We start from the raw sequence: 18,671 nt of genomic DNA, 5'->3' as shown, positions 1-18,671 counted from the left end.
CCACCCCTCTAGGTGGTCACAAATCACCAAGCTGATATCCCTGTGCTATGCGGCTGCTTCCCACTAGCTATCGATTTTACATTTGGTAGTGTCTGTATGTCCATGCCACTCTCTCACTTCATCCCTGGGCATATTCCTGATAGTTCTTTCAGCTGATGACTGGATGGGACATTGCTGGGCACAGCTTTGCTGGGATTCACTCTCCCAAAGGATTGTGCCCGTCTCAGTGGCCCCTCAGAGGGCCGCTCTGGACAAAGCCCTGTGGCCTCTGTGCTCCAGAATGACCTGGCACGGGCGCAGGCATGACCCCAGGAAACAGAGCAGGCCCCAGAGGGAGCTGGGGGAGGAGCTTGGTTCCTGGGCCCGGCTGCTCTTGCCGCACTCCGGGCCATGGGGGAGGAGCTTGGTTCCTGGGCCCGGCGGCTGCTCTTGCCGCACTCCGGGCCAGACCTTCACGGGGTGGTTGTTTTCCCAGGCCCCAGATTTGACGGCTGCGTCTGGGCGCAGGACGTAATCGTTGAAATTGGGTCATCCTAGATAACCCAGAGGTACTGAGGTGCCTTCCCCACCCAGCTCCGGAGGCAGCCCTCCCAGGAGCATCTGGGGAGGGAAGAGGGCGCCCAGGCTCCCACCCCAGGCCGCTGGGAGCGGGTCCGGACCAGGCCCTGCCCCACACCCCCCAAACCCCACCCCCAGCCCAGGCCTCCGCCCCTGCCCCGGCCGCGCTCCGGGCGGGTGCCCAGGTAGCCCAAACCTGTCGGGCCGGTTTCGAGAGCAGCGGGACGGAGGCTGGTGAAGGATGCACGGCCTGCCCCGTGCGCGGCCCGCACTCTCGGCCGCCTGAGCCCCGTCCGCCCGGCCCGCAGCCCACCGGCCGACCCCATGGTGCGTGCGCCCGGCCTCCTGGCGGCCCTGCTGGGCCTGGGGCTGTCCCTGGCCCTGGCCCTGCGGCGGGCGGGCGCGGCGGACTGCGGGGCCCTCGGCCCGGCGGAGCGCCTGGCGTTCGCCCCGGCGGCCAAGACACGCTGGCTGGCCCCTCGCGTCCGCGCGCCGGGGCCCCTGGACCCCCTCTACGGCACCGTGCGCCGCTTCCTCTCCGTGGTGCAGCTCAACCCCCTCCCCGCCGGTGAGTGCGCCCCTCCCCCGGGCGGGCCTCGGCGGGTATTGGGTCCCCACTCTGCACCCTCATCTCCTCTCCACCGAGGGGCGCACCCACCGTCGGCAGGCACTTGGAGGGCAGGGTCCCCTGCACTCCCCGCCCCATCTTCCTCCCCAGAAGGCCCGGGCACCCAGGGCATCACCTTCCTGTGTGACCTTGGACAAGCCCCTTTTCCTCTCTGAGCCGCGGTTTCTCTGTCCTAAGGTAGAGGAAGTTACAGTCAAAGTTCTCCAAGAGCTGGTTGAGCTTTTTCTCTGGGTCTGGTGGCGCCGTGGTGGTTGTGAGGACCAGGAGGGGGCGGCAGGACAGCTCCCAGCCTGTCCCCTGCCTCTTAGGGGAAGGACTGCTGCTAGGCCAGGCCCCTTCTCTGCTTTTAACCGGGCTGCCGGCTTCCCCGCTGCAGGGCCTACCTGGGGGGCCCAGGAGGAGGGGTGAGCCAGGCCTCCCTGCAGACACAGCCTCCTGTAGTCCGGCTGAGGCACGAGGGCTCCGGGCTGTGGTGACACTGCCTTCTCCGAGGGTGCCGAGGTGGTGGGAGGACCCCCTTCGGAGAGCCCACCTTTGCCTGGCAGCGGGGGTGGACACAGGGGCAGGGCAGTCGCCGCCCCCAGACCCAGCTTGACTCTTTTCCTAGAGCTGATAAAGGCCTTGCTGAATGAGCCATCCTCCGTGAAGGCGGATGAGGTGAGCAGTGGGGGCGCTGCCGGGGGAGGGCGTTCAGGGGTGAGCACGAGGGGCCGAAGAAGGAGAAGGGCCTCCTGGGCTCAGCCCACCTTGCTGGGTGTGCCCCAGGGTGGGGTTTCTGGCATCCCTTCCCCTTTTCCGTGAGCACTGCAGTCTGTGGACCTGATTTCTAACCACGGCTCTGCCCTTCAGTGGCTGTGGGGTTTGCAGGGAGCCCTCGCCTCCCTGGACTTCAGTTCCCTTGTTTGTAGGATGGTAAATAACACTGAGGACACGGTGCCCCTCACAAGAGTTAAAGGAGATGCGAGATGTGTGCATAGTGCCCCCGCCGCCCCGCCCCCGAGTGTGCCTCCCTCCCCTCGGGTTTCCCTCTGGAGTCAGGCGGGAGGGGGCTGGGATGGGAGGGTCAGGACAGCCCCTCACGCCTTGCTGCCCTGCCCAGGTGGTGCGGTATGAGGCAGGCTACGTGGTGTGTGCCGTGATCACCGGCCTCTACCTCCTGGTGGTACCCACCGCTGGGCTCTGCTTCTGTTGCTGCCGCTGCCGCCGGCGCTGTGGGGGCCGAGTGAAGATGGAGCACAAGACAATGGCCTGCGAGCGAGGCACCCTCATGGCCTTCCTGCTGCTGACCACCCTCGTGCTGCTGTGAGGGGCGCCCAGCTCAGGCGGGAGGCGTGGGCCGAGGCCCAAGGTGCCCACGGGCATCCAGCCAGCCCCTTCCTCTTCCCCCATCCCTGCAGGATCGGCGTGGCCACTGCCTTTGTCACCAACCAGCGCACGCATGAGCAGATGGGCCCCAGTGCCAAGGCCCTGCCGGAGACTCTGCTCAGCCTCCGGGGCCTGGTCTCCGATGTCCCCCAGGTGAGCACCAAGTAACCCCGCACATGCCCCCCATGAGCACCAGCCATGGGCGGGACAGAGCAGGGTAGGTCCTGCAAATTCGTGCATAGCCTGCAAATTAGAGAGGGTGCCCCTTCCAGCACGCACCTGACTGCCCCCTGCTGGAGAGTCACTGTAATCCATGACGGCACCCATGGTATTCTCAGGACAGAGGCCCAGTTGTGGCGGGTAGTGGGGGAATAAGGGCTGGGGAAGGGACGGGAGCCGGGGCGTCCAGTGACAGGAAAGAGCAGCCTCACGGCCCTGTGTTTGCCTAGGAGCTGCAGGCCGTGGCACAGCAGTTTTCCCTTCCTCAGGAGCAAGTCTTGGAGGAACTGGATGGTGAGGGTGTCAGCTCAGGCCTGCCTTGGGGAGGCCTCTCATCCCCTCATCCCGGGCTCCACCTGGGCACACCCTCGCAGAGGCGGGGATAGGGTCCAGCTGGGGAGCACGGCGGCCACTCTGCCGCAAGACCACCCTCCGGAACCCAGGGGAGGAGGATGGTTGGGTGGGGAGGCCCCTAGTCTCCTGGGGGCCAGCCCTGCAGACTGCCCTGTGCTCTCCAGGTGTCAGCAGGAGCATTGGGAACGTGATCTACACCCAGCTCAAGAGCACCGTGTATGAGGTCCTGGCCTCCGTGCTCAGCCTGGGCCAGGGTGAGTGTCGCTGGGGGGCAGGCCCCGCTCTCGCCCAGCCCTGCATTTCTTACACTAAGTCAGCGGTCCCCACCCCTGACTTTCTCACGGCTTTATCCTAGGATCCCTTCTGGCATCTTTGCCCACTCCTGGCTTAACATGCCCCAGGGCAGCTTCCGTTATAACTACAGAGATTAAGGACCACCAGTCCCTTGGGTTTGGGAGGGAAAGATGTTCTGCCTCCTGCAAGGTCTCCGAGGATGCTGCAGCAGTGGAGACCACTCAGTCCAAATGTGGGTCTCGCAGCCCTGCAGGTCTCTGTGGACCACCTCCGAGCCCTGAACGCCACCTCCGCGGAACTTCAGGAGGGGCAGCAGGCCCTGGCGCCGGCTGTCCAGGGGCACCGGGAGCGCCTCCTGGCCCTGCTGCAGGAGCCCGGCTGCCGGGGCTGTGCAGAGGCCCTGGACAGAGCCCACGCCTTGGAGCTGGGAGCCGACTTCAGCCAGGTGCAGGCCCAGGACTGAGGCCTCTTGGGGCGAAAGGGGCTGCTCTGCCTGCGGCTCCAGGAATCCCTGGGCAGCCTCTGTTCCGGGTGTTTCCTGAAGCGGACTCCTGGTCCCTTTCCCTGGGCTGCCCCTCCCCTCTCCACGCACCCAGGGTTAATGATGGTCATCCTGGCAGTGGGGTGAGAGCTTCCCTGGGCCACGCGCTGTGCCGTGAGCCTCATGTGACTTTGCTTCTTGAGTTCTCACTGCCACGCAGGGCCTTCAGGGCTGTGGTGGTCCCCATCTTGCGCACGAGGACACTGAGTATTCAGAGACCTCTGCCCCCATCCTTCCCCAAGGACCCCTCCCAGGCCTCTCCGTGGACTTTGTCATAACAACCCCCTCAAACCATTTCAGGTGCCCTCTGTTGATGACGCCCTGCATCGGCTGAAAGGTGTCCCAGAGGCCAACTTCTCCAGCATGGTCCAGGAGGTGAGTGCCTGCCCCAGTCTACCCGACTTCTTCGCAACCTGGCTGGGAACTCAAATGTGAGGGGCCTCAGTTTTTCTCTTTTGGGGTGGGAACCTAGTTGAACCTAAGACTTGGGTCACATCAGGGCCTCACCTACCACGTGGCACCCTGGGCTGGAGGCTCGCGATGCTGGTCCTTGTGTGCACGGGGTCTGGTGGGGGAGGCAGGCCTGGAGCTCAGAAGGAAGAGCTAGTACCCTCAGTGGGTGGGGTCTTGGGATGGCCAAGGAGCGAGCACGCAAGCGGAGCCCCAGACGACAGGCGGGCTCTCCTGGGTGGAGACGGGCTGTGGGGGAAGGTGCAGCATGAGTCAGCACCTGTGACCTGGGGCCTGGAAAATGCCGGGGTTGGGGAAACGGTGAGTCAGTCGTGCTGGGTAACTAGAGCAGAATGTTCCAGGAGGAGGGAAATGGGGCCTGAGGCTGGAAGAATAGACTGGAGCTGGACTTTAGGGAAATAGACCTGGTGGTCCTGTGCAGAGTGGCTGGGAGAGATAAGAGGATGGCTAGGGGTCTACTGCAATAGTCTAAGCAAGAGGGGTGGGGACAGAAAGGAGCAATGTTTGGGGGAATTGAGTCAGGCTAGGCCGAGGGAGGGGAGAAGAAGGCATTGACCAAGAGAGCAAAGGGAAGCCTGTTTCTTGATTTCCTGGGCTGCGAGCACCGAGGGGGGATGCTCTCCCACTGGACCTGGTGATGCAGGGGTCCCCCAAGCTAGGACACCCGGGCGGAGAGCAGGAGACACAGCTGCATTTGGTTCCGGCAGGCGAACAGTACCTTCAACGCCCTCCCGGCTCTGGCTGCCTTGCAGACGGCCGACGTGATCAGAGGTGAGGCCCTGCCCGGGGGCCAGGCTGGCTGCCTAGGATGCCCCCCAACCCACCCCTACCAACGAGGCTTGTTGAGAGAGGGGTGGGGTAGTGGGGTGGGGGAGGTGAAGGCTGTCCTCTTGGCGGGGCCTGGAAGAGAGTAAACCACCTCTGTGCATCTCAGATGTTCTTTCTGTCCATCCGTCTCCTCCCTGGGCCCCTGGGGGTCTTCCCCATCCCATAAGCCCCTGCTGCTTTGGGCAGAGCTGAAGAAGGTGGTGGCCCAGCAGCCTAGAGAGCTGAGGACACTGGTCGAAGCATTCCCAGGCTGGGAGGCGGCTGCTCGCTGGAGCCAAGCACTGGAGGAGATGGAACAGAGCAGCCGCCCCTACCTGAAGGAGGTGCAGAGATACGAGAAATACAGGTGCCTGGGAACCCGTGGGGGCGGGTGGGATGGGCATCTCAGCTCCTCAGCCACCCTGGAACCAATTTCCAGCCCTTATCAACCCTCCTTATACTAAGTCTCTGCCTCCATTTAAGCCAAGACCCCTCACTCGTTGGGCCTCCGTGTCCCCACCTTGGCTGTGTGCCCTGGGGATCTGAGCCTGGGGACCCTATAGGAAGTCACACTTCTAAAGCCTCAGCCTTGGGGTAGTGGCCCCGCCCAGCCCTAAGTCCTCCACCAGCCCCTCCTGTGCCCACCACTGCCCTTTCCGTGACGTCCCACCTTCTCTGCGGCAGGTGGATTGTGGGCTGCGTGCTGTGCTCTGTGGTCCTGCTTGTGGTGGTCTGTAACCTGCTGGGCCTCAACCTGGGCATCTGGGGGCTCTGTAACAGGGAAGACCCCAGCCACTCGGAAGCCAAGGGCGAGGCTGGAGCCCGCTTCCTCATGGTGTAAGAAGGGCTGGGGAGAGGGGGAGGGTCTCTCCCCCCGCCCCCGGGCTGGCACATTCCTCTCATGCCCATGGGCAGCTTCTGGTGTAGCTGCAGGAGCGAGTCCTGGGGATCAAGAGACTGAGCTCTGGTCTGGCTCTGGGCTGACTTGCTGGGTGGCCCTGGGCAAATTATAACCCAACTGGGCCTCAGTGTCCTCGTTTGTATAAAAGGGCTGGCCTAGAGCAGGAATGCAAATAAGAAGCACTTCCCCTTCCCACGCCAGTGGCAACTTTAATAATTAATAGGCACCTTTTCTCTCTGAGCCCAGATACAGCCTCAGAATCCTGCTTAACCCAGTGTCCAGGCAGCACTACCATTAGGAGGTGGCACCAGAGTTAGAATCTCTTTGCCAGCCCTGAACTAGATAGTCTCTATGGCCAGGGCTGCCACATTCAGTTGTGCAGGAAGGTCACTGTATAAAGGTGCCTGGCCAAAGGGGTGAGCGAAATCCAGCCCACGTTTCACTCTCCAAGCCTCAAATCCTGGCATGGGGCCATGCCTGTCTCACAAAGAAGCCTTGGTCAGTGGCACAGGTCCTACTCAGATGCTGTAGGTTGCTGCCCTGCTGGTGGGTCATGGCTGGCCATGCCAGGTGGCCCTGTTGAGGCTGAGCTCTGGAGCTGGTCACCTCCATGTATCCTCGGCCCAGAGGCCAGCAGCCCTGGCTCTTTGAGCAAAACAGCTGCACTCTCCTCTAGGCTGCCAGGGCCAGCCAGGGCACCAGCGGTAGAGTGGGGAGGGGGGAGGAGGAGGTGGGGGCAGTGAGCAGTTCTGAGTCCTCTCTCCTGCCCTGGAGGCTCAGTCCTCCGGCTCCCCTCCCCGAAGGGCTCTGCCCCGGGACTGACTCACTGACCACGCTGGCCCTGGGATGGAGATGGGGATGGCATCCTCCCTCCGGTCTCAACCCTGTCCCTCCGCCTTCCCCAGGGGTGTGGGCTTCAGCTTCCTCTTCGCTGCGCCCCTCATCCTCCTTGTCTTCGCCACCTTCCTGGTGGGTGGCAACGTGCAGACCCTGGTGTGCCGGAGCTGGGAGAGCGGGGAGCTATATGAGGTGGGCCTGCCCCGCTCTGGGGCCCAGAGGGACGTGGAGAGAGATGTGGGCAGAGCAGGAGGTTTAGAAGGAAGCAGGAGCCCGAGGGGTTAAAAGGGAGAGAGAGACAGGAGGAATGATGGAGAGGGCTAAGGAAAGAGATGGAAAAGCACCAGTGAGAGAAAAGAGCCAGTGAGTCCCCGGGAGGCTGCCCAGGCCCCAGGCAGGGACCTCGAAGGATGGCACCCAGACCTGAGCCCCTCTGCCCTCCTAACACTGCGTCTGGGAATTGGGGATCCTTGTTCCCTATCACACTGAGCAGGTGAGCTGAGATGCTGGCCTGGATCCTCTGCTGAAGACCAGGCCGGCCACCCTCCTGGAGATTCATGGGGAGGGTCCCGCCAGGATTTAGGGCCCAGGAGTGATCTGAGTTAGAGGCAGGTGTGGGCTGGAGTCACAGGGTTGTGGTCTCTGCTGTGCCAGGGCGGCGTGGGACTAGGCCCTGGGAAGCTGGGTGGCCTTGCCCCCCGCTCCCCGCTCCAGGCCCGTTCCTCTGTGTCCCATCCCCAGTTTGCAGACACCCCGGGGAACTTGCCGTCGTCCATGAACTTGTCCCAACTTCTGGGCCTGAAGAAGAACCTCAGCGTCCTCCTGGCCTATCAGTGAGCGGGAAGCCTGGGCTGGTGGACGGGGTGTGAGGAGGCGCTGAGGTGGTCATCCCATTAGGATGACGTCAGCCCCCACCTGCCCTCCCTCCTCTCATCTCTGATGCCTGTCGTTCCTCCCCAGGCAGTGCAAGCAAGGGGCTGCGCTCTGGACGGTCCTGCAGCTCAATGACTCCTATGACCTGGAGAAGCACCTGGATATCAGCCAGGTGAGAGAACCTTCTGGAACACAGTGGGGACCCCGTCCTGCAGATCCCCCCTCTTCTGGTCTTGCCTTGCTGGAGGGACCATCTCCTTGAACCCGAGAAGTCTGCAAGAGCAGTTGAGGCGCCTCAGGGGCAGAGGACCCAGGTGCAAGCTCAGGACCTGGCCCAGGGCTAGAGCCCAGGAGAGTGTGTGGGTGAGTGCGTGAATGCCTGGAGGCTCTGACCAGGTCTCAGCACTGTGCTCCCAGAAGAACCGGACACAGGAGCGGCTGAGGCCGGACGGGGCGGTGACGGTGAGTGAGAGGACTAGGCTGTGTGTCCTGACTGAGGACAGGCGTTGGTGTGGATGCTCCAGCTGGGAGCGGGGAGGTTGGCGAGGGGGTGTGACAGTGAAAACGACGGTGACGAAGTTGGGTACCACTGGAGGAGGGCTCCCCACAGCCTGTTCCCTAACCACTGGGCTTTGCCAGAACTTGGTATGTAGAACTGGAGAACTTTACTCACACTGGCAAGAGACAGTTCTAGAACAAAGAAAAGGAGGTGCTCCTTCATGAAAGGAGACGTACTTTGAGAATATGGTTCTCCTGAGGGTGCACAGAAGCTGTAAAACACCCCCTCCTTTCCTCTCTTCATGCCTAAATGAGGTGGGAGGAGAGCTGCCTTGGCTCCCAGGGCCCACCAGGAGCCCTTCCCAAGCATATCCTGGGAAAACAACATTTCTCCCACCTGCTTCTCCCCCCACCCCTCCTAAACTGCTAACTCCTGATTCTGCCTTGTTTCCAGAAACCTTCCACCTCCTCTTGAACCCACCACCTGCTCCTAGTCTGCAGGGTAGCATAGCCAAGTGGTCCAGATTTCAGTCCCAACTCCATGCCTTAAACTATAGCCTGGGGCAGTTTCCTTAATACTGTAGCCGTCTCCTCTTTCAGCGTCTCTAATCAGAGGAGAGGTCCACTGAGCAGGCACTGTCCTGGTGCAAGGCCACAGGGTGAAGGCTGGCCGCGGAGGGCTGCAGCAGGGGCCTGAGCAGAGGGGAGGCCCTGTGCTCTGCTGGCTGAAAGGGGAGGGCTTTCAGCCCTGCTCCAGGGAAGGGAGGGGTCCAGGTCACAGAAGAGTCTGGACAGATAGGGCTTCAGGTCCAGAGGGACTGGGCAGTCCTTGGGGGCCATCTGGCAACAAACCAAATGTGACCTTAGGAGAACTTGTCCTCGAAGGAGATAATAGTGAGCTGATGATGCAGAGATAATTAAGACAAGGTGTGCTTTGCCGGGCACCAGGAGGACTCTGCCCGCCTTGAGACATCTCCTTTACCTGTGTGTTACTGGTGCCTGAAATGCTGCTCTGAGACCCCTGCCTCTGAGAGGATGGGCCTTTTCTCCCCCTGGGGAAGGCACTGTGGGGGATGGCGAGAGGTGAGCTGAGCGGGGCTCCATCCTCTGACGTTCTTCCCTGTCTTCAGCCTCTCACCTGTGAAACACTGGGGCTGAATTTCATGCCCTTTAAATCTCTCCCAGCAATGGTTGGAAAATGTCGAGTCCCTTTTTAAACTGTGCTCTGTCTTAGAAATGTGATTGTGTCTATTCACTCACTCATTCATTCACTCATTTTTACACATTCAACAAATTTGTACGGCACCCACCACACATGAGCCTCTGCTCTAGATGCTGAGGGTTTGGTACAGAGTGGGCAGATAAGGTGCCATTCTCATGGAGCTGATGGCAGTAAACTAGTACCCAGATAAGTAAATAGCACACAGGTGCTGTGAAGACCTTAACACGAGGTGATGTGATAAAGATGGGCCAGGGAAACTATTTTTCTTCTGGGTGGCCTGGGAAGGTCTGTGCTGCTGTCCAGTAGCCAGATAGGTGCTGGAGGAGAGCTGGGTCTTGCTGGGGGTAAGGTGGAGTTGGGGATGGGTGGGGAGCAGAGGCCTGCTGGGAGCCTGTGTGGGGCTGGGAGTGTCCAGGGTAGGGGCCCTGGATACCCAGAAGGAGGGCCCTGAGGGCCTGCTGACCCCTCACCTAGGATAGCAGCTCTGGGGTTCTGGCTCAGCCACTGAGCACGGCCCCACCCTGCTCCCTCCCTCCCAGTACACTGCCAAGCTGCAGCAGGAGTTGCAGAAACTCAAAGTGGACGTGAAGAATCTGGACCTGCTGAGCCCAGCCGCCCGCCAGGACCTGGAGGCCCTGCAGAGCAGTGGGCTCGAGAGCATCCACTACCCAGGCTTCCTTGTTGAGGTCAGCAGTGGGCACCTCAGGCCAGACCACGGCAGAGCAGAGGGGCCCGCAGAGGAGCTGGGGGTCAGGGAGCTGTCTCACCTTGTCTTGGCCCTCCACTGTCCCTGGACTCCTCCACATGTCCCTGGGGCCTCTTCTGCTGGGGGTGTCTCCAGACCATGTGCCCCAGGTGCCAGCCCCTGGGCTGGGCGAGAATGAGTGTGTCTCCACCCAACAGCGTGTGTTGCTGTCCATGGTCCTGAACCCACTGCTGTGACGAATGCTGGTGGGACATCACCTCTCCGTTGGGTTACACCAGAGGGCGCCTCATTTTTTTTTCTTTCCTAATGGAAAATGTCTCATATGTTTCACAATTTCAGGTCAAACCCACTGTGACTGATGTGTCACAATAGACTTAGCTGGTGTGGGTGCTTTTGAAAAGACTGGGAATTCTGGGGCTGGGGGAGCCGGGGTTCATCCCCTCTTGGCCTCTCCTGTCCGTCTCCAGATTCAGAAGCCTGTGGTGAACATCAGCGTGGAGAAGCTGGCCCAGGAGCTGGAGAGACTGTCCCAGACCCAAGTGAGAAGGGAGCAGAGACCCCACTTGGCAGGCTGGAGCCAGAGGCCTGGGAGGGGGGACGGGGTGGGAGTGCCTGGATTGGGGAGGGGACTGAGGGCCCCTGCCACTGAGGGCTGAGACTCTGGACCTCCGGCTGGGATGAAGGGTTCTGTAGCATCAGTTCTGGCTCAAGCTTTACCACCAACTGGCTGTGTGGCCTTGGGCAAATCATTCCGCATCTCTGGGCCTCGGGGTCTTCATCTCTAAAGTGGATTATCACCCACCTCAGATCAGATGACGTCAGATGTGGTCTGACATCGCACAGCTGGGCAAGCATTGCTAGGTGCACACCGCTTGTGGGATCTGCTGAGACAGATGCTGTGAGGACAGCCCGATGGATCAGATATCATGACAGTTGCCTCTAGAAGCTTAAAATGTACTGGAAAAAGCACGTTGTATTTATAAATATAGAGAGTTTAAAAAGTTCTCTTCAAGACATCTCATAGACACCCCTCCCCTACCCCCCACGATGCGCAGAGCAAGCTAGGGCTGGACTTGGAACTTGGGCTCAGGCCCCCAAACCCAGATCTGGCCAAGGAACTTAAGGAGGCCTCAGTTTTCTGCCTCTGAGCCCAACCTCCGATTCCAGCACTCTCCACATCCCTCCAGTATGTCTGGTCGAACACTTTGGTGAAGGACGTGTCGGCAAAGGCTGTCTCGGCCCGGGCAGAGTGCCATTCTGATCTGTCTCCCCTCAGGGCAATACTGTGCTGGGGCAGCAGCTGCAGAAGGAGGCCCAGGGGCTCAGAAACCTCCATCAGGAGAAGCTCCTCCTCCAGCAGAGCCTTGTGGTAAGTCTGGAGGCTCAAGGAGTCTGGGACCTGGAGACGAGATGCAGGGAGGGGGCAAGGAAGAGGAGAGGGATGCTGGGAACCCTCCCTCCTACCAGTTCCTTCCCCTGACCAGCCCTGCTCTCTTTTTCACAGGCTAAGCTCAACCTCAGTGTCCATGCCCTGGCATCCTCTGCCCCACTTCTCCAGGTGGCTGCTGGGGATGGATGGGGGGGTGGGGGGTGGAGCAGGTGGGCAGCAGAGGGAGGAAGGACGTGCGGGCCCAGCTGGCTTGGGACCTCCCATGCTCTGCCCGGTCCCCCTGGAAGTTGAGGGTGGGGTGGGAAGGGTGGGTGAGCAGATCCTTGAGGACCACCATATTTGGCCTCTGTCCTTAGGGCCTAACACCGCCCACCCCAAGGTGAGTACGTTGTGTGTCGTACGTTGAGTTAATGAATGGATGAGTGCATGCGTGGCTGTTCCCTGACTGAGCCCCTCTCCTCTCCCCCAGCTGGAGACCTCAGATGTCCTGGACAGAGTCACTCACCTGGAAGGAGAGCTGCCTACCTGGGCCACCCGTATCCTGAAGAATGTGAGTGGGAGGATGGGGCAGGGGTGGGGGGGCGGCTTCAGAGTCAGAGGTGAGTTGAAGGGTTCAGGCTCACAGGGCTCCCACCCCAGGATTGCCCAGCTCTGTCCCCTCACCGTGGCTCCCAGGAAAGCCAGCTCGGCCTGTCCTGATGGTGCCAGGCATGCAGGGCAGGGCTGCTGGCCCTGGGACTCCGACCAGCCCAGGGCTCCTCTCTTTCCTGCAGGAAAGTGAGTGTTTCCTGACCCGGGAGATGGGCTACTTCTCCCAGTACATGGCCTGGGTGAGAGAGGAGGTGAGTGGGGGGCTCAGACCCTCCTGGCCTCAGGCCAGCTTCCAGCAGTACCAGCTGTTCAACCTCCTCTGCCCCCCGAGAGCCCCTGGGGGTGCCCTAGGCCTTCAGGATTGAACCCAAACTCCCAAACCTGGCATCTGGCTGGCTGGGTTCTGCCCATCCCCCAACCTCTGCCAGAGCCCTTCTCTGAGGCCTGAGCGTGGACCGGGCTGGCTGTGGCTCTCTAGGACATGCCGTCCACACCTGGCCCCCTGCCCTTCCTCGTGCTGGTCCCCTCGCCTAGCCTGTCTGAGGCCCACCCTGCCCTCGAAGTCCACCTCCTCCTGCGGGCCCTTGCTGATCACAGCCTCTGTGGGCTGTCTCCCACCCACACTGGACAGGCAGGGGTCTCGCTTAAACCTGAGTGTGTCTGTACATGCGTGTGTGAGTATGTGTGTGTGCAAGTATGTACGTGTGTGCAGTGCATTGTGTGTGTGTGCACACGTGTCGCCTCCCAGTGAGAGTGTGACTTAGAGAACAGCTCTGGGCACACAGTAGGGGCTTAACCCAGGCTGGTGAACGGGGTGGGAAGGGCAGGAGGTGAGCGATGAGCTGATGGCAGTGTGTCCTCCCCTCTGTGTGTTGCCACATCCGTGTGTCTGTGTTCAGCTGTGCAGTGGCTCCCCGCTGTGTCCCTGGGCCTGTCTGTGTCCCCGTCAGCCTCCCTCTGAGCACCTGTGGGTCTGGGTGTGTCTGCATGTACCTGCCTCATGTTGACACCGCAGGTGACTCAGCGCATCGCCACCTGCCAGCCCCTCTCCAGAGCGCTGGACAACGGCCGTGTGATCCTGTGTGACATGGCGGCTGACCCCTGGGTGAGTGCCCCCCAGCCCATCAGGGCTCGTGGACGTGGAGGCCCCCATGGGAGGGGCAGCGTGAGCGGGGCCCTGCCCCGGGCCTGCACCCCCGTCCTTTCCCTCAGCTCTGAGAATGCGTCCCCGTGCCCCACACTGAGTCAGCGGGGGGAGTGGGGGTGCAGAGCGGGGTGGGAAAACGCCAGTGCCCAGGCACGGTGCGCTGACCTCGCCGCCTCTGCTGCAGAACGCCTTCTGGTTCTGCCTGGGCTGGTGCACCTTCCTCCTGATTCCCAGCATCATCTTTGCTGTCAAGACCTCCAAATACTTCCGTCCCATCCGGAAGCGCCTCAGGTGAGGAGGCTGCCAGGCCTGTGGGGTGCCACAGGGGCCCAGGAAGGAGCCCTTCCAGCTGCTGGGCCCGGCCCCTGCTGCACCCCCTCTTGAGACCTGCAGGCAGGGGAGGCTTACGCCCAACCCTGAAGAGTCACACAATCTGAGGCGCTCCAGGGCCAGAAAGTTCTTCCGTGTGTCTGCCCCGAATCCTTCTTGCTGCAGCACATCCACCAGACCTAGCTTTGGGGCACTCCTGCTACCCCTGAAGAGCTTCTGAGGCAGGAGATTCCGGGCTCTGGGCTTGTTCCTGTGGCGGGGCTCAGGGTCTGGCCTGGGGGCCTCACTCCCTCGTTCCCTGCGATGCTGTAGCTCCGCCAGCTCTGAGGAGACTCAGCTCTTCCACATCCCGCGGGTCACCTCCCTGAAGCTGTAGGACCCCAGTGAGTGAGCTTCCCCCCGCTTAATTCCTTGGTGCCCAAGGGTGGGGCTGAGAAGGGAAGGGAAGGGTTTGGGATCTGGGGTCTCCAGGGCCCAGGAGGGCAGGAGGGTTCTGGGACTTGGCTGGGACTGATAGGCCTGAGCTCAGCTCCCCCTCCCTCCCCCTCCCCCTCCCCTGTTTGTTCTTAATCCACAGCAGGGATATGGCCGCAAGGTGATGCATGGGGCTGCCTGCCTTCCCTGCCGACTTGGCCTGGACCAGAGGATTGCTGTCGCTTTTGCCACCAGAGCCCAGGCTGGCATCCAGGCTCGGATTGCGCCCCAATTCCAGTTCACTGGGCCCATCTTGCTACTCCCTTTGCACCCCTTTCTGCTCACAACCCCTTCATTCACGCTCAAAAACACACTTACCTTCTGTTGGATCTCAGAGCCAACAGGTTCCTCCAGGTGTGTCTCCCTCACCCTCCTTGCCGCAAGATATTAGCTCCAGGACGGGCCTGTTCTCCGCCTAGTGGAGCCTCCTCAGCCCCTGGGGTAGGACAGAGGCCCTGCCCAGCCCCACTCTGTCCCATCTGCCCCCCCATGCCTCCCACACCTCTCCAAGCTCCTTGCGCCTTTTCCTCCTCTCCTCTGATGTCCCACTTGCCCCACTTCACTCTGTCCCCTCCCCAGCCCTCACTTCCTCCCCCCAGGGAAGCCCTTTCCCCCCTTTGTCCCCTCTTTACCTTTTGCCACTACCTGTCGGCCACAGGGACCCCTCCTGCCCAACCACACTAATCAGGTAAAGCCACCAAGCAGGCCAGGGGCCACCATGGCCTGGGCCTGGGCCGGCTGCAGGGTCTGCCTCGTGGCCCCTGAGCCCTCCACTGCTCAGGGGGCGGGACCCTCCACAGACCCCGGCCTGGATGTCTGGCCCCCAGGGGATGTGGGAGGCCCGTGTGAAGGCTGAGCCCCCGTCTGCACCTTGGGCTGGAAGTCACACTGCTGTCCCGCGGCTCCTCTCTGAGCACTGACTCCCTAAGAAGGGACCTGGGATGTGGGCTGGAGCGGGGGCTCCCCCTCGGCTCCCCAGAAGGTAGCCTCTTTGACAGTCGCCACCCAGCTTTCCCAGGAGAGATCTGGTGGCCACAAGAGGATTTTGCACTGTGGCCCTTCTTCGATCCTATGCCCGTGACTGGGCATCACCCCTGGTCCATCCCTGTGCCCTCCCTGTGTGCTGGACCCTGAGTTCCAGAAATGGGGAAGAGGAGGGGAGAGAAGAAGAGGTGGACGGCACCTCGGATCCATTAACGTGTTCTCACTTGGCTAAGTCTTGGCCTTGGATCTTTCAGCTCTCCCAGGCTAGGGCCCTGGATGTGGTTGGTGCTTAGTGAGTGTTTGTGGAGAGGAGAATCCAAGGCCTCCTCTGACCACAGGCATCCAGGGGTCACCCCAGCAATCAGCAGGTGGGGAGTGGGGCCCACACTGGGAGCAGGCAGACCTGGGTTCACACCTGGCTCTAACGTTTGGTAACCAGGGCACCTTGAACATGGTCCGTGGGTCCCCTAGACCTCAGTTTTTCCACCTATAAAATGGGGGAAATAGTCATAGCCGCCTCCTAGGGTTGTGAATAATGTGACTATGTGTGGGAATCCCTTGGCAGGGGCCTGGCACAAAACAAATACTCAAATGCTGCCTTTTTTTTTTTTGCCATGACTGCTCTGGGCCAGGGTCAGAGCTGGGTCTAGGCAGATACAAGCGAAGAGGGAGATGGGTCCCTGTTCAAAGGAGCAAAGCCCTTCAAGATTAGAGTCTGCTGAGTTTCAGAGGGTGTCTATGCTTAGTTGCATCTTGCAAACCAGCAACAAATTTGCTACTAGAAATTGGGATGGTGCCTACACAATGTATTGTCACTATTGCAAGCACACTCTCAGACCAGCATCCTTGAATGTAGCACAATCGCCTCTTTTGGGCTTTTCCCAGAGGATTCTTGGCTTGCTTTTCATCTGTTGCCCTGTGTGGGGAACTGTAGCACCCTGCATTTTAAGAATGAGATTGATGGGATAAAAATAGAACTAGAAAATGATTAAAAAATCATTTCTAGTTCTCTATCAAAATTGCCTATTTTATCTTTTATGTATTTGAGCAAACTAAGTATAGTTATTTTAAAGTTCAATAACTCCCTAATATGGAGCCTCTGTGAGTCTGTTTCCAGTGTCTGTTGTTTCTCTTGGTTTTTGTTAGTATTGTCTCGTCTCCTCGCATACTTGGCAAAAATTGAGTGCCACACATTTTATATGAAAACCTGTAGAAATAACTTGAGGCACAGAATGAAATCACCTTGCTCCATGAGGATTATGTTTACCTCGGGCAGATGCCTTGGGATCCTGCAAACCAGGTTGTTTTACTTTACTTTCAGGGACTGAGATGATTTGCAGTCCCTTGGAGCACTTGTCTATTTCTAGTTCATTCATATTCTGGGAGTGAAACCCTCTGGGGTCCCAACCCAAAGCATGAAAGATTTGCCGGGTACCCCCTGCTCTTGGTGGGCCTAGTTTTGACCTCCTTAGTCCCAGAGGCTGTTAACAGCTCTGCCCAGCACCTTTGCGGTATCTTCTGGGATCAGCAGACCCCCTAGGGAGAAAGTAACCCCAGCTGCCAGCACACATCGCTGGGTTTCCTTCTCTTCCCAGATCTTGACTCTGTGATTTTTTTACTGCCTTGTTTGCTCCCTGATACCCCTGAACCAAACTTTAAAAAATATATTTTTTGAGTGGCTTTTAGTTGTCCTCAGTTGGGAATTTAGTCCAAATTACCTAGTCCAGCATGATCAGAAGTTAATAGTCCTAAAAAAATTAACTGATTTTCCCCCTGTGAATTGGAAAAGGCTGCCACTCATTGAATTTAGTATCCAGAAACCTTGGCCTAGGGCATTGCACATGGACTTTTCAAAGGAGCTCAGTTCAGAGCATCAATGTGGGCTCTGGTAACCTGGGGGGTGGGGGGTGGCACTCAGCAGGTGACAGACAGAAATAGCCACAGAGAGAAGTATATTACATATTTTCCCAGTTGTAAAATGCTGAGATCCTACAATGCTCATCCTACTTTATGTGTGAAACAAAGCCCCTTCGAGGTCACAGTCTCATCTGTTCTTACGACATTCCCTGAAGCAGGTGGGGACCGTCATCCCTGTTTCACGGTTGAGCAGATGAAGCTCTGAGAAGCTCTGTGGCTGATTCAAGGTCCCATAAGTTGAAGCCCCGCCAGGCCTTGATTCAGATGCCCTGACCCCGGTGGCCCTGGAGGTTTCCTCCTGGCCACGCTGTCAGCCCGCGTTCCCTGTGGGTGTGTGGGAGGGAGGCTCCGTCTCCCAGGAGATGTGATCCAAGTGTCCTTGCTGTCCCTGTGGCAGGAGGGATGACAGATTAGAGGCCCTGGGAGTTCTGCCAGCCTGGCCATCCCAGAGCAAAGGCCATGAGCAACGAGTGGCAGATTCTGCCAGAGAAATGCTACATGGGCCAGGGTGTCAGGTCCCGGGTGGCTGGCCAGTGTAGTTCCTTCTGGCTCCAGGTGTGCAAAGGAAGGGCCATACGGCTAGGGGCCTGCTCAGGCTACCTGAGGGGACAGAGTTTCATTTATTGAGCTCTGAGTATAAATTGGGAAGTGTGCTAAGCGCTCACATGTATTAGCTACAAGATAGACACTGTTATTTACCTATTTATGGTTGAGAAAACTAAGGCACAGGGCTGGACGTGGGCTGAGTAGAAAGGGCACAACTTACCCCAAAGAATCAACTGATGACGGTGGCACTTTGTAACTCAGGTGATACCTGAATTCTCTGGGTGGTCAAGGTCAGGGTCCCTCCTACCCCCCTGGACCCAGGGCCTGTGCTCTGAGCTCCTAGTGCCCTGTCTCTCCAGGCCTGAATGCAGGGACTGAACCAGGAGGCTGGTGGCCAGCCTGGGCCACACCCCAGGAATGCTGGAATGAAGCCTCTTCTCCATGGCCCCTAATCCTTCCTTACACGTCACGGATGTGCCACCCCTGGAGCAGTTAGCAGTTACCCATCTTACAAACACTGAGCACTGCAGCACCGGGGAAGGGGAAGGCAGGGTGTGCACAGAGATGACCCCACCCGGCCTCTGACTTCTGCCCACCAACGATGCACAATTTCAGCAGCCCGAGCTCTCACCATACTGAGGGTACCCAGGAGTCAGGCTTTGAGGTTGGGGGAGAGATTTGGGGAAGGTGAGATGAGCCCAAGGGGAGGGGTGGGGGACCCTCCCTTCGCATCAAGCCAGAAGGAAGGGGCTTTAAAGAAAGACTTCAGAGCCTTCCAGGTGTCCCCTGCAGTTTGAGAAATCCAGCAGACATGTCCCAGCCCCACCTGTGAGGTCTAAAGCGCAAGAGACAGGCTGGCTGCTTTGCCGGCAGAGCCAGGAAGAGGGCTGCTGGCCCAGACAAGGGCCTCGTGGGAGGGAGGGTCAGCTGGAGGCTGCCTGGGGGGGTGGACAAGCCTCAGCTGTGCTGAGATGGAGCTGCCTGGGGGGGTGGGGCTCCTTGGCACCCCTGAGACCTA

At 59.8% G+C, this 18,671-nt stretch overlaps 1 protein-coding gene across 3 annotated transcripts; it reads left to right on the top strand.

The window, feature by feature from the left end:
* Positions 1-732: 732 nt before the first annotated feature.
* PROM2 (prominin 2) lies at positions 733-16,279 on the top strand. 3 transcript variants are annotated; one of them, XM_082427093.1, is made up of 24 exons: positions 733-1,126; positions 1,794-1,843; positions 2,286-2,488; positions 2,584-2,704; positions 3,001-3,064; positions 3,289-3,378; positions 3,664-3,863; positions 4,260-4,334; positions 5,138-5,201; positions 5,445-5,604; positions 5,922-6,074; positions 7,044-7,167; positions 7,717-7,808; positions 7,936-8,020; positions 10,108-10,254; positions 10,742-10,813; positions 11,551-11,643; positions 11,779-11,832; positions 12,134-12,214; positions 12,438-12,506; positions 13,271-13,360; positions 13,587-13,693; positions 14,045-14,115; positions 14,313-16,279. In XM_082427093.1, the coding sequence occupies exons 1-23, from the start codon at positions 883-885 to the stop codon at positions 14,106-14,108; spliced, it is 2,502 nt and encodes an 833-aa protein (XP_082283219.1). In that variant the 5' UTR covers positions 733-882; the 3' UTR covers positions 14,109-14,115; positions 14,313-16,279. The 3 variants fall into 3 exon arrangements, with proteins under 3 accessions (XP_082283219.1, XP_082283220.1, XP_082283218.1); XM_082427092.1 differs by having other exon boundaries at positions 734-1,126; positions 14,310-16,279; XM_082427094.1 differs by lacking the exons at positions 14,045-14,115; positions 14,313-16,279 and adding an exon at positions 13,898-14,038.
* The last annotated feature ends 2,392 nt before the right edge of the window (positions 16,280-18,671 follow it).

This window comes from Balaenoptera physalus (genome assembly GCF_965194825.1).
Source record: "Balaenoptera physalus genome assembly, chromosome: 15".
Taxonomy (NCBI): domain Eukaryota; kingdom Metazoa; phylum Chordata; class Mammalia; order Artiodactyla; family Balaenopteridae; genus Balaenoptera; species Balaenoptera physalus.
Note: the sequence above shows the minus strand (reverse complement) of the source record. Positions and strands in the feature narration are given on the sequence as shown.